This window comes from Pleurodeles waltl, chromosome 10 (genome assembly GCF_031143425.1).
Source record: "Pleurodeles waltl isolate 20211129_DDA chromosome 10, aPleWal1.hap1.20221129, whole genome shotgun sequence".
NCBI classification, from domain to species: Eukaryota; Metazoa; Chordata; class Amphibia; order Caudata; family Salamandridae; genus Pleurodeles; species Pleurodeles waltl.
Window position 1 is genome coordinate 857,714,046 of NC_090449.1, and position 20,930 is coordinate 857,734,975.

At 44.0% G+C, this 20,930-nt stretch overlaps 1 protein-coding gene across 2 annotated transcripts in view; it reads right to left on the reverse strand.

The window, feature by feature from the left end:
* Positions 1-20,930, reverse strand: part of ADAM22 (ADAM metallopeptidase domain 22) — a 1,118,190-nt gene that overhangs the window by 39,617 nt on the left and 1,057,643 nt on the right. For both annotated transcript variants that reach the window (XM_069211564.1, XM_069211563.1), the window contains one exon: positions 18,248-18,314. In XM_069211564.1, coding sequence (XP_069067665.1) covers positions 18,248-18,314 — 67 coding nt within the window. The remainder of the gene's footprint in view (positions 1-18,247; positions 18,315-20,930) is intronic.

Consider the following 20,930-nt stretch of genomic DNA (forward strand, 5'->3'; position numbering starts at 1 on the left):
CCAAGTACTCCACGGCGTGGCTGGCAAGAAAGGGTATAAAAGAAGGAAATCTAATGACATGGCCTCCTTGTTCACCTGATCTGAACCCCATTGAGAACCTGTGGTCCATCATCAAATGTGAGATTTACAAGGAGGGAAAACAGTACACCTCTCTGAACAGTGTCTGGGAGGCTGTGGTTGCTGCTGCACGCAATGTTGATGGTGAACAGATCAAAACACTGACAGAATCCATGGATGGCAGGCTTTTGAGTGTCCTTGCAAAGAAAGGTGGCTATATTGGTCACTGATTTGTTTTTTTTTTGTTTTTGAATGTCAGAAATGTATATTTGTGAATGTTGAGATGTTATATTGGTTTCACTGGTAATAATAAATAATTGAAATGGGTATATATTTTTTTTTTGTTAAGTTGCCTAATAATTATGCACAGTAATAGTCACCTGCACACACAGATATCCCCCTAACATAGCTAAAACTAAAAACAAACTAAAAACTACTTCCAAAAATATTCAGCTTTGATATTAATGAGTTTTTTGGGTTCATTGAGAACATGGTTGTTGTTCAATAATAAAATTAATCCTCAAAAATACAACTTGCCTAATAATTCTGCACTCCCTGTATATTCATCACTGTGTACTTATAGTTAGGACCACATTTCCATAGGACAGTCATTTTTCAACAAATCTTCACAAAATGTTCCATAAAAAAGTCTTGTCCATCTCAGTTTCTTCCTGGAATGTTTTGCGGTGATCCATCAAGCAGGGGCTGAGAAAAAGGGGGTCTGAAAACATGTTCCTCCATTCATTTTTTCATAGGAAAGTTAGATACAGCTTCAGCCGAAATGGCAGAATGGCTTTCCACCAAATGTGCAGAAAGCTATATCTTGGTCCAGAAAGACTGTTTTTTTGTGATTTGATTGTAGTTCAATTCAGTAGTTTTTGAGGAATGAAGGCTCTAAAAGTTTGTTTAGTTCATGACACAGAGGATCAGTGGGGGCCAACATATCTCAAAATGAGATCTGATTGGTTGCCACCACATCAACAAAGATGTGGCTGCAGCCATTTTAGGACTTGGTCCCCCGTCGTGAAAGAAAGTATTAAAAAACATACAAAAGGGTATGGTAGGGTAGGGAGCCCTGTCCCCTAGGACTAATGGGAAGGTCCCACACGTCACAGGGTAGCCCCCAAAAAACTGTTTAGAAAAAAATATTACTGCAAATTTGAGGTGGATGCACAAATCCATGGTAAAATAAAAAATAGTGTGGGATAGGCCAGGGTTATGGCACATTGTAGTTAATACGGGATGGGGCTTAGGTGTATAATTAATGTGGAGAGTGGTACACAGCCCCTCTCCCCAAGCCTCCTTTAAGCCCCAGGGACCACATCCCATGGGGCTGATGTGCAATTAAAGGGGAGAGGGGTGTGCAGCCCCCCTCCCTGAGCCTTCTTCTGGCCCAGAGGACCTCTGAAGGGGTGAACCTGCTCTCACCTTTACCCAGCACTAACAGACTCCAATGGTCAGTTGGCTGATATCACATGTGTTTACAGGGACACCAAAAGCTGCAAGAGGCCTTTTTCATGGAGTGACCAATGGAAAATAGTGGACCCTGCCTGGACTGTGCTGGTGACCTTTGCTGAAGTGTGTCCTAGATTCCGAGTGCTCTCTCCGAGGTCCTGCAAGTCTTAGAAGTTACCAAGGATTGGTTCTCAGCAAGAAGAAAAAGTTGAGGACCGAGTCTAACCACCCATGGCACGGATATGGTGAGCAAAATTAATCAGCATGGTACCACTCTGAGCTTTGGACTCTGAGCCTGAACAAATATTTCAGTGTTCCCTCGCGGTTAAGGTATCTGGCTTTCGAGAGCCCTGTCTGGCTGTAGATTCAAGGTTTGTCCCCTTGAAGATTTTTGACCTTCAAATAAGAGAGTAAGTTACAGAGTTGAAATCTTGACCAGGCATATGTGCAAAAATTATCCTGACGGTAATAGGCCTTCAGCAGGTGCAAAATTAGAATTTCCCCTCTCAAAGATTTTGCCACCAAAACCAACAGCTTCTCCAGGACACTGTCCAACGGCTATACAACTTTGAGAGAATTACAACAATACAGCCTTCAATCTTTACCTGCTGAATGATTTGTACTTCCATTAAACAGGCAGTAGGTAAACTCTTTGACTACACTTACCCAATCTCCAGGGTATTGAAGTCAGCCTCTGCTTTTGCCCAGTCCTGGTAAACTGCATTCATAGACGCTATGGTATTTCTTGCTGCTTTTTATCGTAAATTAAAAAAATCATATCTCCAGTTTACCTTAATGGACTTTCATCATTTTGTGTTCTTTTTCTTGATCATTGGAAAGTGGTTGTGGGATTGGTATTGTGTTAAACCTTTTCTCCATTTCTTTGTCAGCAGTCTCAGTAGAAATAGGGTAAGAATTCACAGATCACTATTACATACAAAGGTGGAACATATTTTATAGTCATCATCAAATTGAACCTGCTGAAAGAAAATGTTTTAATGTAGATAAATGGGATGATAATAGGGTGCATGTCCAAGCCCCATGCATGCAAAAAGTGGTAAGCAGTTCAGTGCTTTGGGAACCTTGTTTACACTGACTGGCGTAAATGGAAGCCACAGTGAACTGAACAAGCCACTGACTAAACAGAGGATATGCTCTGCCTAAATAGGGAGTGTATTACCGTACCATAACCACAGCTGTAAGTCCTATAATCGGGTTTAGCCTCAGAAAACATGACAAGGCGCATGATAACCCTGAAGTTCCCTTGTCTCTGTCATATAGTTTTCACTTCTTTTTCACCAGCGTTTACACAGAACACTGATTAGAAAATGAAATTGAGTTAGGATGGGTTTCCGTATTTGTTCTGAAGAATGCTCTATGGCCAATGGGCCAAAGTATCAATGGGCAGAAACATCTTGACCAATACCTGAGTGAAGAGGGATATTTCCCGGTAAAACCATAATCCTGTTCACTTACTTTTTAAACTTGTTTAAATGGCACACGAATAAAGCAGTATCTTTCCACGTAATACAATTTTATCTAACAGAGAAAATAACTGGCGTTGGAGGCTACACCTACCGCCATAATTACAAGAGATAGGGCACACACATACTCCTCATAAAAGAGCTTCTGGTGAATGTACCAGCAACATGGCTTGTTGCCGGTGAGGCGTGACCCCAGCGATGAAGTATGCCACCTTTTGTGGTTTGAGGTCAAATTCTTATTTTATGTATAATTAGTTCAGAGGAGCCTTCTATAAAAGACACCTTCTGCTGCATTAGAAAACATATCTCGGTATGACTGACTGACTCAGCCTTGTGGTTGCAATGTGCATTAAGGAGGATGTACAGTGTTTACTATAAGCAATACCCTCTCACTCTCTCCTTCTTTATGTTCCCACCCTGTAGGACCAAAACAGACAGCTGTGGAGACAGTGCTTCTTAGGTGATGATGGCGGCAAAGTCATCCCTTTGGCTGGGTATGCACATGTAGTGGCAGGTGTATTCAACTTAAATGTTAACAATAGGTTTCTCGTTTAAACACAAATATGAGCCATTGTCTAACTGCCAGCGTGAGGTATGTATGGGTACTGTGAATTACAAAACATTGTCAACTAAAATTGTTACACCATATTTGCATAGCAAAAGGCAGTGATACTAAACAGGATATCACATTTTATAGTAAATCTCATGTTGTTCTCAAGCAAAATCGTTCTGAGGCTAAATGGTTACTTAGCTCAGTAGTTTAACCTTGGCTAAAACAATTTTACTTGTTACAACCTGCAATTAATTTTGTATTGCTTAAAAAAATTAATTTCTACCATTTTGCGTTATGTTAACATATTTGTGTGTTGTTTGCATACGTGCCAATAGACCGGATTCAGGTGGAAGACTCCCAATTTTTGAAGCCAAAAATGGCTTAATTTTGTATGTCTCCCGCCTGAAATTGCCTCTGCTACAATAGAGGTGAATTAGGAACGAAACATTCTCCCAATTATTTGTTAACATTTCCCACTTTCCTCTTCTAAAATGTTGGCATGTATGCATAACAATAAAAAAGGTCAAGTTCTTGTATTACACAATAAGTTTTCAAAAAGAGTGAAATGTCTGTTTTATGTACATATAAAAGCTATAAATATTAAGGGCCAGATTTACAAGGAATTGGCTCAGTGCGGCGTTGCACAAAAATTGGCAGCTCTGCGCAGTCAGTTCTGAAACAAAGGGATGGGCTGTATTTACAAAAATACAGCGCACCCCTGTGTTTCTGCTGGCGCTAAATTTAGGTGCCAGCGCTAATGCAGACATCCTTGCACCGAAGTTCAAGGGTGTCTGCATTGCAGGGCATGATTGTTTATGTGCAGGAAGGTGTTCCTTCCTGCACATAAACAATCTACAATGGTGATTCAGCACTTCAATGTGTGCTGCAGAATGCAGCACACATAGAAGTAGCAACTTGTCATTATTGAATGATTTTTTATGTGCAGAAAGGGACACCTTCCTGCACATAAACAATCATTCATGGTGTTTTGCACTTTCTATCAAAACGAGGAGAAATAAATGTATTTCCCCTTGTTGAACCAGGCTAACCCCACCCCTGGGGTGGTGTTAGTTTTTGGCACTGCCTCAGATTTACGATTCCTTGTAAATCTGGGGCAGCGTCAAAAACAATGGAGGTTTTGGTGGAAAGCCCACAGCAACACCCATTGTAAGCATCTCTGCCGCAGAAAACTGCTTTGGAGGGGCCCATATTTACAAGGCGGCATTAACCCACAAAAGTGGCTTAGCACTGCCTTGTAAATATGGCACAGTGCCACCGGAGCGTCACAAAAAGTGACACTCCAGTGGCACCAGGGGCTTGTAAATATGCCCCTAAATGTTAGTTCGACTACGACAGGCAAAATGTAAACATAAAATATTAAGAAATGTGCCATCTGCTGAGCGATGTCTGCAGTGCCCTCATGTAGCTTCTGCACCTTCAGTGTAGTGCAGAACTCAGTCTGGGGGAAATTAAGCATATACAAGACAGAGTCCCTCACAACAAACCGCAACGTCACCGGAAAATGTCTCAGTCGTCGAACAGAGGGCAGAATTCCCCCTCGAACATAGCACTCAATCTATCAAATTTGTAATGTCTCTCTTTTGAAATGTCGAACAAATTTCCAGATAAATCACTGGCAGGACGAATATTAAGTAAAACAACGAGAAGACACTGTTGCTTGTTGGGTAAACGACCATCACTTGAGAGCAATGCTGAAAGAAGCTGGGGGGAAGTGAAATTTTTCTCCGTCTCACATTGCTCCAAAAGAGAAATCAGTAATAACGGAGTCATCGAACAGGCACTCTCCTTTCCTCCACCCATGAATTCGCACCGTCTAGGGCTCCTTTATAGCTTGCTTCCTCGAGCCCCAAGTCATCAGTTATCTCTTCACTCCCTTCTCTGGGCAGGAGTTGCATAGACGTTTGCAGACCCTCATGTCTATCTTCTTTCTTTAGCTCTCTGCTGTGGTATGTATGTTCCACTTTCCACCTCCTCCTTTTCCTCACCCACAGAAACAGGGGGCCCTCCTTTCACGCTTGCCGCCGCCATTTCCACCCCATGTTCTCGGTTCGTTACCTGGTAGGCTGCCATATCAGATCCACACTTCTTCCGGAGGGCTGTAGCCTGCGACACAGATCTCTAGTGGTCGGGCTGTTCTTGGCTCAGCTTCCCCCAATACTTACCCAGCTTCTTTAGGGCTTCGACGTAGTTTAGACGGGCCAGTCAGCTCACACCTGGGATTTATGCTCCGCCAATAACCCCCGCACTTGGCCCACTCCAATTAATGTAATTCCCCATAAACATTTAACAAATTCACAACAAACGAGTGTGTTTACAATCTCTTGTGGGAATACTGGACGGCATTTTTATTACAAGCATAGACTTTTGCAACAATCTTTGACCTCATCACTCATTAGGTTCAGTCATCAATCACAATGACAAGGCCATAAATTATTATAATGCCATAAATCATTTTGAGTGCCACACATTGCTTTCGTTATGATTGTAAATCGTAATTTGGAGACAGGTCATAAATCACAGTTGATATGCCATACATAAATCATTTCTCCAGGATCATAACTTTGCTGCATGACATCATCTCTGCTATAAATCAATCAAGTCCTTGCCATTTGTTTGTCATAATTCTGACACCTATTGTTGTTGAGGTCATCCTTCATGCTGCTTTTTGGGGTCATCCATTTTTGTTGGTTCTTTTCTCTGATCGTGAGGGGGGTAGCCTCTTAGTGCTGTTAGGCTCAACTCGCTACCTTGTCTGTCCATTTTGTGCCCTGCCAACCGGCGGGTCTGGGCCGCGAGTGCCGTGCTCCGCTTACTCCCCCATCGGCCTCCTTACCCTGCTGTAAGGCATCCCAAGGTAAGTAGCCTTTCTCCGGCACACCGCCCACCGGTGTGCCTCCTTTACCAACCAATGTGCCCCTTTTACCGCCATCCGTTTGTCCTCTCAGCCCTGCGACAATGCTGTTATTCCGGTGTGGATGGGTGGCTTTCGCGATCCCGCGCACTGTCCCTCGTGGCCCACAAAGTGAATTCTGCCTGGGCAGCAGAATCTTTTTAGTCCGCCCTCCAAACTGAGGGCGGGGCGGTGTTACCCCATCCCATTGGAGGGTTTGTACTTTTCTTTGTTCTTGCTGTACCCTCCATTGGCCAGACGTCCTAGGGGGCTCCTCCCTCTCCCTTGAGGGGGAATGCCGGATGTCCTTCGTTGATTTGCCGCTGAGGCGGCTTTGAAATATAATTTCCGGGTCCCCGGCGGCGGTTAATGCGCCGGCCCATGATGCCCCCTGCGGGGGCGGTCATTTGCCATAACCCCCGCACTTGGCCCACTCCAATTAATGTAATTCCCCATAAACATTTAACAAATTCACAACAAACGAGTGTGTTTACAATCTCTTGTGGGAATACTGGGCCGCAGTTTTATTACAAGCATAGACTTTTGCAACAATCTTTGACATCATCACTCATTAGGTTCAGTCATCAATCACAATGACAAGGCCATAAATTATTATAATGCCATAAATCATTTTGAGTGCCACACATTGCTTTCGTTATGATTGTAAATCGTAATTTGGAGACAGGTCATAAATCACAGTTGATATGCCATACATAAATCATTTCTCCAGGATCATAACTTTGCTGCATGACATCATCTCTGCTATAAATCAATCAAGTCCTTGCCATTTGCTTGTCATAATTCTGACACCTATTGTTGTTGAGGTCATCCTTCATGCTGCTTTTTGGGGTCATCCATTTTTGTTGGTTCTTTTCTCTGATCGTGAGGGGGGTACCCTCTTAGTGCTGTTAGGCTCAACTCGCTACCTTGTCTGTCCATTTTGTGCCCTGACAACCGGCGGGTCTGGGCCGCGAGTGCCGTGCTCCGCTTACTCCCCCATCGGCCTCCTTACCCTGCCGTAAGGCATCCCAAGGTAAGTAGCCTTTCTCCGGCACACCGCCCACTGGTGTGCCTCCTTTACCAACCAATGTGCCCCTTTTACCGCCACGCCGCCTGAGGGGCTTACGTCGCCAGGCGGCTCCCCCCTTTCGTTCTTTTGGGGTTTGCTCCTTTTCCATCCTTTTGGTGCCGCCCTTGGTTACCTTTCAGCTCAGCACCAGGGCACCTCAGTGTCCCTGCCGTCAGGCCTCCCAAGGATCACTGATTTTGCCACACCGTCCTTGTGATCGCCTACAAGCCACTTTTGATCCTCACTGACACAGCCTGCATGTGCTGTGTTCGGCTCCGATTAGAGTATGTCCCCCGATCCTTGGGGCTGGGCAACTTTTTATCCCCGGCCTTATTAGAGGCTATTGCAATGATTTGTCGGCAGTTACCATTTGCCATGAGAATGCCCTTCCATAAAAACGATCGCTGGATTATCAATCAGCCGTGTCTGTTGGACGTTGAAGTGTGGTGTGCTTCCTCTGGATTCTTCCCCATCACTGCTTCCTCTGGATTCTTCCACATTGCACCCACTGCACACTGTTGCGTCGACACGGCTCTGTGTGACTCCTCGGCAGCCCTTCCGCGTGTCATCCCGCCTCGCCGATACATTACATGAAAGGAAACAAGGAGTGCGGGGGACACAGACACTTATTTACATGTGAAGTAGCACCCCAAATTCGTTTTTTTTTTTTTTTTAAATTCAATTAAAACGTCATAAATATTAAATTGTATGTGAATTGCTGACCGGGGGCCATTGCATTGAACCGCCAAGAGAAATGTGCCTATAAAATGGGTCCCTGTTATTTTTTATTTTTTTTTATTTTTTGTGGGGGCGGGGGGAGGGATCTGCAAGCGATTTCAATGGCCAATCCTGCTTCGCGCCCAGGCCCTGCCACCCGGCGCTTAACTTGTGCCTGTTGTTTCCGGTGCGGAGCGACAGCCCCTAATTTGAGGGACAGCACTTATTTTACCTATGGGTAATTGGAGCACTCTATAAGATCCACATCCTATACGCATTTGCCAACTCCGGGGGAGGACCCAAAGTGCACCAAGAAAGCTTAGCCGAGCGTGCACTCCGCTCCAAATTATACAAAAATGCCTCAGGAGACTGACTGCCCTCTTCGGTTGCAGCCCCGGCGAGACACACACGCCCCTGGCGTTGAACGCCTCTGGTTCAAAGTTGGGTCACCTGTTGGGATGCTGTACTCGAGTGCGTTATTAGAAAAGTACAACAAAGGGGGCTGCATGTGTGCCAGCCCCCCTCATTGGTTCCAGGGCTTGCTCCCTCAGCCAGGTTGCCTGGCCTGTTCCCAACCGGCCTGTAAGCCCAGTTGTCGTTTTTCAAACCGCCCTATTAGTGCCTCCCCAGGTGAACCATCCTGTTTGATCTCATTTATTTATATAGCGCCACGAATCATCGTCTGGTGGCTGCGTGACACTATGTAACTCTTAATCTTTTTATGGTTTCGATTTCAGCGCGATACGCTGCTTTTATGCAGCGTAATCACAAGAGATGTTTTCTGGCTCTGTTATCGAAGGCATGCCCAGGACTGATACATGTCTGCGCTGCCGTCTGCTCGAACCACCGGGCAGACCGGGGGCCAACTCCCCTAACAGGTTTCCAGCTTTCTCCTCGTTTACCCGGGGAAACTATATGCCTGTCTGTCCTGAGGATATGAAGGTCAAATCGCTGCTTTCCGCCCCCCCCCTCAACTGCTTGGCGTTTGCCCGCTGACCCAGGGACGTGCCGAGCTCGCACAATACTCCAGATGTGTACTACGGAACGGCACACCTCACTCTGCCTAGAGCAAGCCCAGTAGGGCAGGTTCTACCCTACGGCAAGTGTGATGCGTGCCCGGGGTGCTGCGGGGATCTGTGCTTGACTATGGAGTTCCGGGTCATTTCCTTCTCCCGAGGTTGATAAAATGAGTATCATTAAGTTAGGTGGTTATTCGGTGACAGTATACCTCTTGGGGTGACCATGCTTCGCAAGTACATGTTATGTTGCAGGCTGAATATGCAAGAACCTTCTCAAATGCAAGGTCACTAGCTGACTCCCTCACCGAAGCTGCAGCGCCTTTGGCTTTTCTTTTAAACAGCACTGTACCGGCCTACCATTTCTGGTGGAGTGAATCAGAACTACAATACCCAGAATGCATTTGGATGTGAACATCCGGCCAGGAGCCTGGTGTTCTGTAAACTTTGCTTACATATGGGTCCTGTACATGTGCGACAATCATGCCCGCGTGACAGTCGTCCACTTCCCCCTGAGGCAGTGCTCGGGGTGCAGTAGCTTTATCCACCAAGAGCTCTATGCACCGTAAAATAGAGTGCGATGTTTCTGACACACCAATGGTCAAGACAGACGAGTCCAACCCCCGATAGGAGAAAAACAACCCTTGCCCTAATACTATTAGTGCACCTTGGACTATGGAGGGATGTAACACCCGAAGCATTATGCCGTTAGCTTAAAGTTCATGTCTGGAACATAATCATACGGTCACCACGTGGCTGGATAAAATCTCACACTGACCTGGTGTAGCACGTGTAACGCGCTATCCTAAAACGATGTATTATTTATTATGCCAGCCATTTCATATTAATATAAGTACCTCAAAATACTGCGTTTTTCAAACAGTGCTTCATGCCTTCTCTAAGCACTGTAAATAAATTGCGATTGGAATCCAGAGTATCAAATTTTAAATGTAGAAGTATGCACAAGCCTGAAGAACTCCGTTCGGATCTCTGTCAGTGAATTCTGCCTGGGCAGCAGAATCTTTTTAGTCCGCCCTCCAAACTGAGGGCGGGGCGGTGTCACCCCATCCCATTGGAGGGTTTGTACTTTTCTTTGTTCTTGCTGGACCCCCCATTGGCCAGACGTCCTAGGGAGCTCCTCCCTCTCCTTTGAGGGGGAATGCCGGATGTCCTTCGTTGATTTGCCGCTGAGGCGGTTAATGCGCCGGCCCCTGATGCCCCCTGCGGGGGCGGTCCTTTGCCAGTACAGTAAAAAGAGAGCGGTCGCCTGGGTTACACCGAGTCCCGAGGATGTCTGCTTTGATTGCCTTTGGAAGTTCCGGGTCGCTTCTCCTGGTGAGACTCTTTGGGATGTTTTTTGTCCTTGTGGGTTTGGACTTCCTTTCGCTCTTTGCTGGGCCAAGGCCTAAGATGCCCCTGTGTATCTATGCTGGCAACTACCCATTCTTCCATGGGCGAGCTAATGACATCGTCTGGGCCCCTGATCTTCGTAGGAGCGTCACTGAGAAAAAGGGTAGCTTTCCCGTGGCCCCCACTAGCCTCCTCACTCTGGGGCACACTCCCAGGAGTCCCGCTCTCCTGTGTATTCTTTTGACGGTCCGCTTCCATGTCCTGCCCCAGCCATCGGTCACCCCCTCTACTCCCAGCTCATCTTGTCGACATAGGACATGTCTGTTTTTTGTGCTGTCGTTACCCAGTGTGTGCCTTGTTGCAGAAGGTCGATCAGAGCACTCATTTTTAGCCATCTTGCCTGTGCCATATTCTAGGCGCCATTTTTGGTGGTTGAGTACTTTAACTGGTCAGGGGGGGTTGCTTCTTCATTACTCTTCCGCTATAAAATTAAAGGCCATATACGAAATACGATTTCACAGTTTACAAGCTGCACTTTATTTTTTATTGCTTCAAATAATTACTTTCTTCTGTTTTATTAAGCACCTAATCTTTTATAACAGATTAGTTTTTGTGTATTTTTAACACATTTGTGCTACCTGTGTACATATAACTTACCTTGGCACATGTGTTTTTTTGCAGTGTCAGTCAGGGAACTTATTTTTTGTCATCTTCCCTGTGCCATATTCTAGGTCCCATTCTTGGTGATTGAGAACTCTAACCAGCAGGGGGTGGGGAGCGAGGGATGGAGAGGGGCTTCCTGGTTATTCTTTAGCTGTAAAACGGGAAGCCATATGTGGACCATGCAGCAAGAGCAACGCTGGTGCACCAAAAGCAAGCCTATTTGAGCCTGTCTGCACCTGGACGGCTCTAAGTACTCTATCCAATTTCAATTCCAGCCTCTCCTTTATTCGGTGGATTTGCTCCTGTCGCTCTGATGTTCCAACTTGTCTCAATGTCTTAAGTCTATTGCAGTGGCTGAGAAAGACACATTCCGCCAATACTGCCCCTTTCAGCTGAAGCCAGACCTCTACTGTGAGGCGGCCAAGGTAAACCTTTGCCAGGTAGGGAAGGCAATTCTCTTGGCAAAGGTAGCACCAATGTCTCCTTTTGCAGTTTAAACTGCACGGCCTCTTCCCTGTTAGGTTCTTAACACTGCTGGCAGGTAACTGTGTGAGGAGATCGGCGCCAGGAGAGCGATAAATAAACACGCAACACGCATTAGAAATCTGTAGGGAACTGCCGTTCTAGCGCGAGCACTAGAACCTTTATTACGTGGCTCTATGACGTCAGAAACCAACCAACCAAAACATTGAGAGGGGTTTCTACGCGACCGCATACCAGCGGCTCGTGTAGATTACCCCTAACCCAATAAACCCATCAGTAGCAACATAACCTTCCCAAGCATAAATGGGACATTTTTAAATTTCTAGATAACCTGTTCCCTGATGTGCTATTTTTAACAACGACTAGGCTCAATGAGCAGGCTACACCCAATGGGATTTTTGCCTTACCGGATGGGTACCACACTGTGAGGAGCATAGAATAGATAAACCAGAAGGTGGCATTGCGGTCATTTATAAATCATGTTTCTCATGCACATAAAGGGAGCTTGCAATTGCTGATGTGCGAGGAGCTGTTTTTGCTCTGCCATGATTTTTTGTTTTCAAGAGCACTTTTGTATCACCCTCTAGGATCTAATGCCCACTTTGGGATCCGGTTGATACCATTATGCCTTATGCATTAAAAGTAGTCAAATTTACAATTATAGGAGACTTCAATATTAATTTTGAAAATAGTCAACGCCCCTTTTTAAAGGAAGATGGAAGTGCTTGTTGAAGGAAACACACACAACATCGGAGACCAGACAAACTTGTTGCTTGACAGTCAAATAAAAAAATTGTCTGTGTGTTGCTTTGACCTACTGGGCAGCCTAAAAAATTACTGTGGGCTTTACCATACTATATGCAGAAGACCACTGTCCAGACAATTATCCTCTCTTGCCTGGACTAAGGCAACACACTACCTTATGGTCAAGCAGTCTTCCCTTAAATGGCTGCAGAATATCCAAAGTGACGCTGTGCGGTCGCAACTGCAATAGCCCAAGTTTCAATCTGTATCCCCTCACCTGCCCTTTATTCATTGGCTTCCTGTGGAGAAACCAGTCAAATTAACGGCTTTATGTATTCCCACCAAGGCCTTTTCACACACAAGGTCTTAGGTTCCTTAAGGGGCTTACAGGGAGTGCAGAATTATTAGGCAAGTTGTATTTTTGAGGATTAATTTTATTATTGAACAACAACCATGTTCTCAATGAACCCAAAAAACTCATTAATATCAAAACTGAATATTTTTGGAAGTAGTTTTTAGTTTGTTTTTAGTTTTAGCTATGTTAGGGGGATATCTGTGTGTGCAGGTGACTATCACTGTGCATAATTATTAGGCAACTTAACAAAAAAAAATATATACCCATTTCAATTATTTTTCATTACCAGTGAAACCAATATAACATCTCAACATTCACAAATATACATTTCTGACATTCAAAAACAAAACAAAAACAAATCAGTGACCAATATAGCCACCTTTCTTTGCAAGGACAGTCAAAAGCCTGCCATCCATGGATTCTGTCAGTGTTTTGATCTGTTCACCATCAACATTGTGTGCAGCAGCAACCACAGCCTCCCAGACACTGTTCAGAGAGGTGTACTGTTTTCCCTCCTTGTAAATCTCACATTTGATGATGGACCACAGGTTCTCAATGGGGTTCAGATCAGGTGAACAAGGAGGCCATGTCATTAGATTTCCTTCTTTTATACCCTTTCTTGCCAGCCACGCTGTGGAGTACTTGGACGCGTGTGATGGAGCATTGTCCTGCATGAAAATCATGTTTTTCTTGAAGGATGCAGACTTCTTCCTGTACCACTGCTTGAAGAAGGTGTCTTCCAGGAACTGGCAGTAGGACTGGGAGTTGAGCTTGACTCCATCCTCAACGCGAAAAGGCCCCACAAGCTCATCTTTGATGATACCAGCCCAAACCAGTACTCCACCTCCACCTTGCTGGCGTCTGAGTCGGACTGGAGCTCTCTGCCCTTTACCAATCCAGCCACGGGCCCATCCATCTGGCCCATCAAGACTCACTCTCATTTCATCAGTCCATAAAACCTTAGAAAAATCAGTCTTGAGATATTTCTTGGCCCAGTCTTGACGTTTCAGCTTGTGTGTCTTGTTCAGTGGTGGTCGTCTTTCAGCCTTTCTTACCTTGGCCATGTCTCTGAGTATTGCACACCTTGTGCTTTTGGGCACTCCAGTGATGTTGCAGCTCTGAAATATGGCCAAACTGGTGGCAAGTGGCATCGTGGCAGCTGCACGCTTGACTTTTCTCAGTTCATGGGCAGTTATTTTGCGCCTTGGTTTTTCCACACGCTTCTTGCGACCCTGTTGACTATTTTGAATGAAATGCTTGATTGTTTGATGATCACGCTTCAGAAGCTTTGCAATTTTAAGAGTGCTGCATCCCTCTGCAAGATATCTCACTATTTTTGACTTTTCTGAGCCTGTCAAGTCCTTCTTTTGACCCATTTTGCCAAAGGAAAGGAAGTTGCCTAATAATTATGCACACCTGATATAGGGTGTTGATGTCATTAGACCACACCCCTTCTCATTACAGAGATGCACATCACCTAATATGCTTAATTGGTAGTAGGCTTTCGAGCCTATACAGCTTGGAGTAAGACAACATGCATAAAGAGGATGATGTGGTCAAAATACACATTTGCCTAATAATTCTGCACTCCCTGTATTTGGCCATATTTTCCAGCCAAGGCCCTTCAGTCTGCAAAATCCAATTAAGTAATTCTTCCCAGGGTTAAGACAGCCGGAGCTGGAGTTTGATTGTTTAATTACCTGTCTTCCAGACTCGTGAATTCCCTCCCAGTTCGGCTTTGAACAAGCCCCAGCAAAGTTCTTTTTAGGAAAAAGCTCAAAACACGGCTCTTTTAGAGCAGTATTTATGGATGTGTGGCACTGCAGTAGTGCTGGGAAGCCCTGGTTGGGTAGCACTCTAGAAATCATAAACAAGCATTTCGTTGATTTCAGCAACCTAATTTTGTGACCACTGCCTTCTTATCAGCCTGCACCTAGACACGATGTTATTCACCATTATCAGGTCTAATAAATAGCAACCCACCTTAAAAACTGATGGTGTCACTGGAATTTTAAATGACACCTTTGGCATACCCAATAAAATCAATACTCTTCCTCTTTACTGGCACCATAATGCCTCTCCAGTGTTTAAACGGTGGGAAGAAAAGGACAGAGGAACATATAGAACCTCCATTCCTACTAAATACCAGACCTGCAGATATACCATGAACGGATAATACTGTAAGCTAGGAATTAAATTCACAGCTACCATGATAGTACTACCACAATTAATTCTATGTACTATTAAAGGTAATTTAAGTATTAGACCTCTAACACTGAATTGAGATCTGTATATGGGAGAATATGGATGATGGACGTGTTCCCAGCACTGGAAAGCTAATTATATTGACCAGTATAAAATGAAAAGCAAATGAATTTGCTGCAGCTTGTTCTCAGTCAATATAAACTAAGAAGCTAATGAGTTATCCTCATAACTGTTGTACCTACCTGGCAGCTAGCTTTCCTCTTAGAAGAAGTGTATGTGAAATTTTTGTTTAAAGTGAGCAGATTGGGATTTTATTCCTGATGTGATCTGGAATGAAATTGCAGTCTTTCAGCTAGGCAAGGCAGGTTTGCTTTGAAGTTTTGCTTTCGTTGCTTTAAGGATTTCTAGGACTAGGTGTCTTCTGCTTCTTACGTCACAAAAGCACCAATGTATTGGGGTTTGCTGTTCAGGCAAAATGGCAGGCCATTATGCATTGCCTGTGATTCAAGATATGAAATTCCAAGTCTAGCTTCAAGAGGAGCAGGTGGAGATGTTTAAAGATGGGAGTGATATGATCTGATATCTTTTGCTCCTCCAACAAGTCGGGTAGCGACATAGCAGAACATTCTAATAGCTTTAGTCAAATGATTGTTGGAGAAATACCAAAATTGCATTACTTCCAGCAAGACTGTAGTTGCAAATACCTGTGCAGCTGATCTGAAATCTGCGCGAGGTACAGAGTGTTTGAGCTTTCTGACGAGCTGAAGTTGGCAAAATGCTGATTTAGTCAGTTCTGTGATATGTTCATCTAGATCACGATTTTGGCTGATGATAAAGCCAATACATTTTGCATGAGGGACCAAAGATGGGTAAATACCCAGGGGAAGGAGAGAATCAAGTTATTGTTGGACCGGGGTGGGAAGTCACTGTAGGAGAAAGAGTTAGAGCTGTTACTTAGTTTGTTTTTCAAGGAAAGATTTCAATCTTTTAATTTTGGATGGGCCTGACACTCTTAACTGTAGCCAAGTATCACCGACATGTTGATGTATTTGGATAAATGTGTCTTGTAGCATTGTGGCTAGAGGTTTCATATATAAATAAACAGACAAGGTGAAAAGACTGAGCCCTGTGCAGCACCATATTTCAATTGCAGATTCAAGGGGTTTTAGTTTTACAAATTGAGATTTTGCCATACATAATGTGAAAGCAGCAAAAATTGCTATGCTTTAGCTATGTAGCAAGTGTAAGGTGTTCGAAAAAGGAGAATGTGGTGGATTCCCCCATGGAGTATTTCCAACAGTTCCTGGGAATAAATATGTTTCATTATGCCTGCCATTGTGGAGGACAGGGTCACATATTAGTAGCAGAATGTCAAATACGATTTTAAGCAGGATTGAACCCAGGTCCTGAGATTGGGTTCAAGTTGAGGGATGTGAAGAGATCTGATATTTCACGAGCCACCGCTTGACCAGATCTTGCATAGATGAAGAGATATTTTAGGTTTGCAGCAGTAGTGGTTTTGGTTTCATTTGGATTTTCTGTGTGTACACAGGGTCTACACTCCATTAATTGGAGACCGCTCTGAACTGGGTGGCCAGGACAAGACCCTCTTCACTCGGTTACCTATTGAGGATTTTTAACTCACTGCATTTATAGCTGTAAAGACTCCAACTATGTTTTGTGATGCTAACACATTTATAGAGGATGGAGTAACGTATTGGTAGTAGAAGGTTAAATTGGGTCATTAAAGTAAGAGTGAACCAGGCCTTTGTGACAAAAAGAACATCCAATTCGAAGTTTGTGAAGGGATCTGATTTAGGAGAAATCACATTGATGGGGGCACATTTCAGGTTTGTAGTTGTAGAAGTAGTAGTGGGTGAGAGGTTGCTGTGTGTACACAGGGTCTCTACTATTCTAACATGGAATCAATCAGCACTGGATTGCAGTGTCAACACCTTAACTCCTGGGTTACCAGTTAATGATTTGCCACCCACTACATGTGTAACTTTAGAGACCATATTTCGGTATGTTACTACTAATTTTCAGGACCACGCTCTCCCTTAGTGCAGTACTGAGGCACACAATACTGACAAAGTGAAGCCAAGAGCACACGGTATAGAACAAAACAAAACCAAGGACATGCATTTCTACAATAGATATGTTTTGCTGTTTCTATTCTTGGGTGTAGGTGTCCAGATGTTGTGGCTGCAGTGCCTTCAAAGCAGACTTGATGCAGCACAACGGTTGTGAAGGTATGATACTGCGAGCATCATGCAAGAACTATGAATCTTGCAAGATTACTGCGGCTACCATTTTGGGTGTTGTGCAGTATGAAAAGAGCTCAAGAAGAAAACTAAGTGCTGATCAATCTGGAGTCTAACTGGAAGAGGCTGTAGATTAACTCCTGCTCCAACGAATATTGTGTTAAGATCCGGAAAACAGAGATTTTCTGCCTTCAGGTCTCTTGTAGTACAACATTTGGACACTAAGAGATTTGAACAAGTTCAGATTCTGGAAAGGACGAAATTGTCTTCCTAGAGCACAAAACGATGGCTTGTCAGCCATGAGATATATTCTACAGGGGTTGATGAACTACTAAAATATGAAGGAAATATCGTGAGGGCATAATTAGGATGAATCCAAGGAATAGCATAATCCAACCAAATTTGTATTACTACCCTTGTTCTTATGGAAAGAATTTGTGGTGGCCTGCATTCTGGGCAATAGGGATTTTACTCTGACATACAGGAGAGCCTGCAAGCTTTGAAGTGTGATGTTCTAGTCTCTGAAATGTAGTGCAGCCGTGGATGAGCACTTACAAACAGTGAAGAAATAATTAGCTTCAATAATAATCACCTAAAGGCTTTCAAGACTTCAAGTGGCGACCTGTAAGTCTCGAGCGCATCCGAACCATCTAGGTTGTTGCTTTCACCGACCCTGACTATTATTGATGCAGCATGTACAGACTGGGACTATAAACGCAACAGCACTCAAGATTGTTTCTGACTGTACTGCAGTTCTTAAGCCGTCTACCAAAATATGATGCAGTCATTACAACGCAATTACTTTGGAGTAGGCTACAAAGGGCATTTACATCATGATTCTTTTTAGTTCATCACAAGTAAAAACAACAATCACCCATAAAAGGATGTATCTCTTGTATTTAGTCATAAATCTTTACTTACTCAGTGGAATTGGAGCGTGGTCTAAACCTTTTGCCTCTCATTTTCTTTCGGTTGCCTCCAATGTTTCCTGAAATAAATGCATTGTGTTATCAAAGACCACATCACGTCTCCTTATGCATTCAACATTTGTGGACGTGTTTACTGAGCCTTGAATCAAGTGCAACGGTGATATGTTTTGTATAACCAACAATAAATGCGAGCAATATAGTGTTTTCCAGCCTAGTGTCCTACCGTAGTGCAGTCGCACCACACCGCGCGTGGGGTGTGTCTAGCTGCAGCACAGGGCTTTACTTCGCTTTCGTTGCCGAGATGAATTCTGTCTCGCTGTTGAAGCCTTTGAAATCACGTCGGTGCATTTTTATCGATTCTACTTCACCAGCTTTTGACCCTACCAATTGTTATTCCATTTTTGTTTGTAAGCCTACAGAATTCAATTTCCTTTGTGTGTAGGTTGGTGCCTCAGAGATTATGTACGGTAGGGGCTGTTTATTCTTATACCTCCTTTGTGGCCCATCCAGACTGACATGCCTAATTTATCTCAGTTCTCTCAACCTCAAAAATGAATAACTGAGGCTACATTTTACACCTGCTGCTTTGAGTTATGAGTTTTGAAAATGTGGTCCCTGCTTCTATAACCACCACCCATGTCTAAGCAGAAGGGCTGAAGGGCTTATGCACTAGGACTATTTGAGAGATAGGCAGTGCCTGCCACATGAGGCAGAGATGTTGTCTCATTGCCTCACGCTATTATAGTTGTATTAGGTCTAATCATGTAAACTGCAGCACCCATCTTTTAGTGGACCAACAGATACGCTAACCAGAAACCTTCACATTATAGCGAGGCGGCTTTCTATACTGGCCACCTGGGGGGTGATTTTCAAAATTGCTGTGTATATAGAATAAGGAGCATTAAAATTAATGTTTAGATACAAATAAAAGAATGCACTCCCAAATTCACTACTACCCACGGTCTTATGAACTCACTCCACCCATAGGGCAGAGAAAAATCACCTTGTAAACTGATTGTAAAAGCTTCCAATATTGGTCTTAAATGTATGTTTTGCCTCGTCTCATGGACCTCCTGGCCTTGGCCACTGCTTGGTGTGGAGGGGGTGCGCAGCACGTTTTTGTGATAACAGATTTCTAATTAATACAGTTTGCACACTCAGCCTAAAGGCAGAGTACTGACACAGCCAAGCAAATGGGCTGTGCTGACTTAAAGCCAGTTGACAATCTCAAACCCCAAGTCTACATCAGTAAAGACTTGTGCTCAAATGGAGAAAATAGAACTGTTATATTTTAAAATAATATCAACCACTCCAAGTACATTAACCAAAGCCCTGCTGAGATGCAATGTGCTGACTGACCCTTGCCTGGGCAGTGTGTAAGAGAGGAAAGGGAAAGTGAAGGAAAAGCAAACGAATCCAAACCTACTTACAACAACGAAAGAAAGGAGTACGTTTAGAAAGTTAAACCTGCTACAAGAAAGCAGGGGAGGCAGAGATAAAGAAAGCATCAAATGAGGGAATGTTCCCCTTATTCTCAATGCACCATCTATAAGTACTGGAAGAGGAGAGATCGAAACCTTTACAGTGATGTTTTGGGAGATGGCTTATAGGCCAGAACCAAGGTAACAGCAAAAGCAATTGCATCTGAAATGGCTAGTACATTGATGTCTAGCACCATGCAACAATACCGTGCCGTAAGCCGTCAAATAACTGATAGTTACAAATCGCATACTTCTGAAATCTAGGAGAACCAGGTGATTTAGGAGGATGGGGGAACAGTAGGATGTATGGCAGCAGTTAACCCCCTAGGTAAAGAAGAAGATGAAAAAACTGAGCACCTCAGGAAAAAGATCAACAGCAGCCAATAAGGAAAAAAAAAATGTTTGAACTGATACAGAACTTACATATAGCCCTGGCATTGCTCTGTCAGATTAGGAAAGAGGTTAATTTCCTTTAGTTAGATATCCTCTCCTTGCAGTGCAGTACATCAGGGAGCAGTTCTTATTTAAGTCTCCTTCATCTACCATAAGTAACATCAACATGTCAGCCATAACCCTGCCCACTCTAGCTCGGGAGACTCATCAGCATATGCAGGACACTCCCCAGCTCACTTTGTGTCACTGTCTAGAGGGAATTCACAAACAGCCCAATTGTCAGTCTGACCCAGATGTGGATTCCACAAGCAGGCAGAGGCACAGAATCGTTAAGCAAGAAAATGCCCACTTTCTAAAAGTAGCATTTTCAAACTGACAATCAAAAAACAACTTTACCAAAAGATGTATTTTTGAATTGAGAGTTCAGAGACCACAAACTCCACATCTCCGTCTGCTCCCAATGGGAAACTACACCAAAAAGATATTTAAAGGCAGTCCCCATGTTAACCTATGGGAGAAATAGGCCTTGCAATAGTGAAAATCGAATTTGGCAGTATTTAACTATGAGGAAAGGTAAAACACACCAGCACATGTCCTACCTTTTATATACACTGCACCCTAATGGGGCTACCTAGGGCCTACATCAGGGGTGCCTTGCATGTACAAAAAGGAAACATTTTTGGCCTGGCAAGTGGGCACACTTGCCAGGTTGAATTGGCAGTTTAAAACTGCACACACAGACACTGCAGTGGCAAGTCTGAGCCATGTTTACAGGGCTACTCATGTGGGTGGCACAATCAG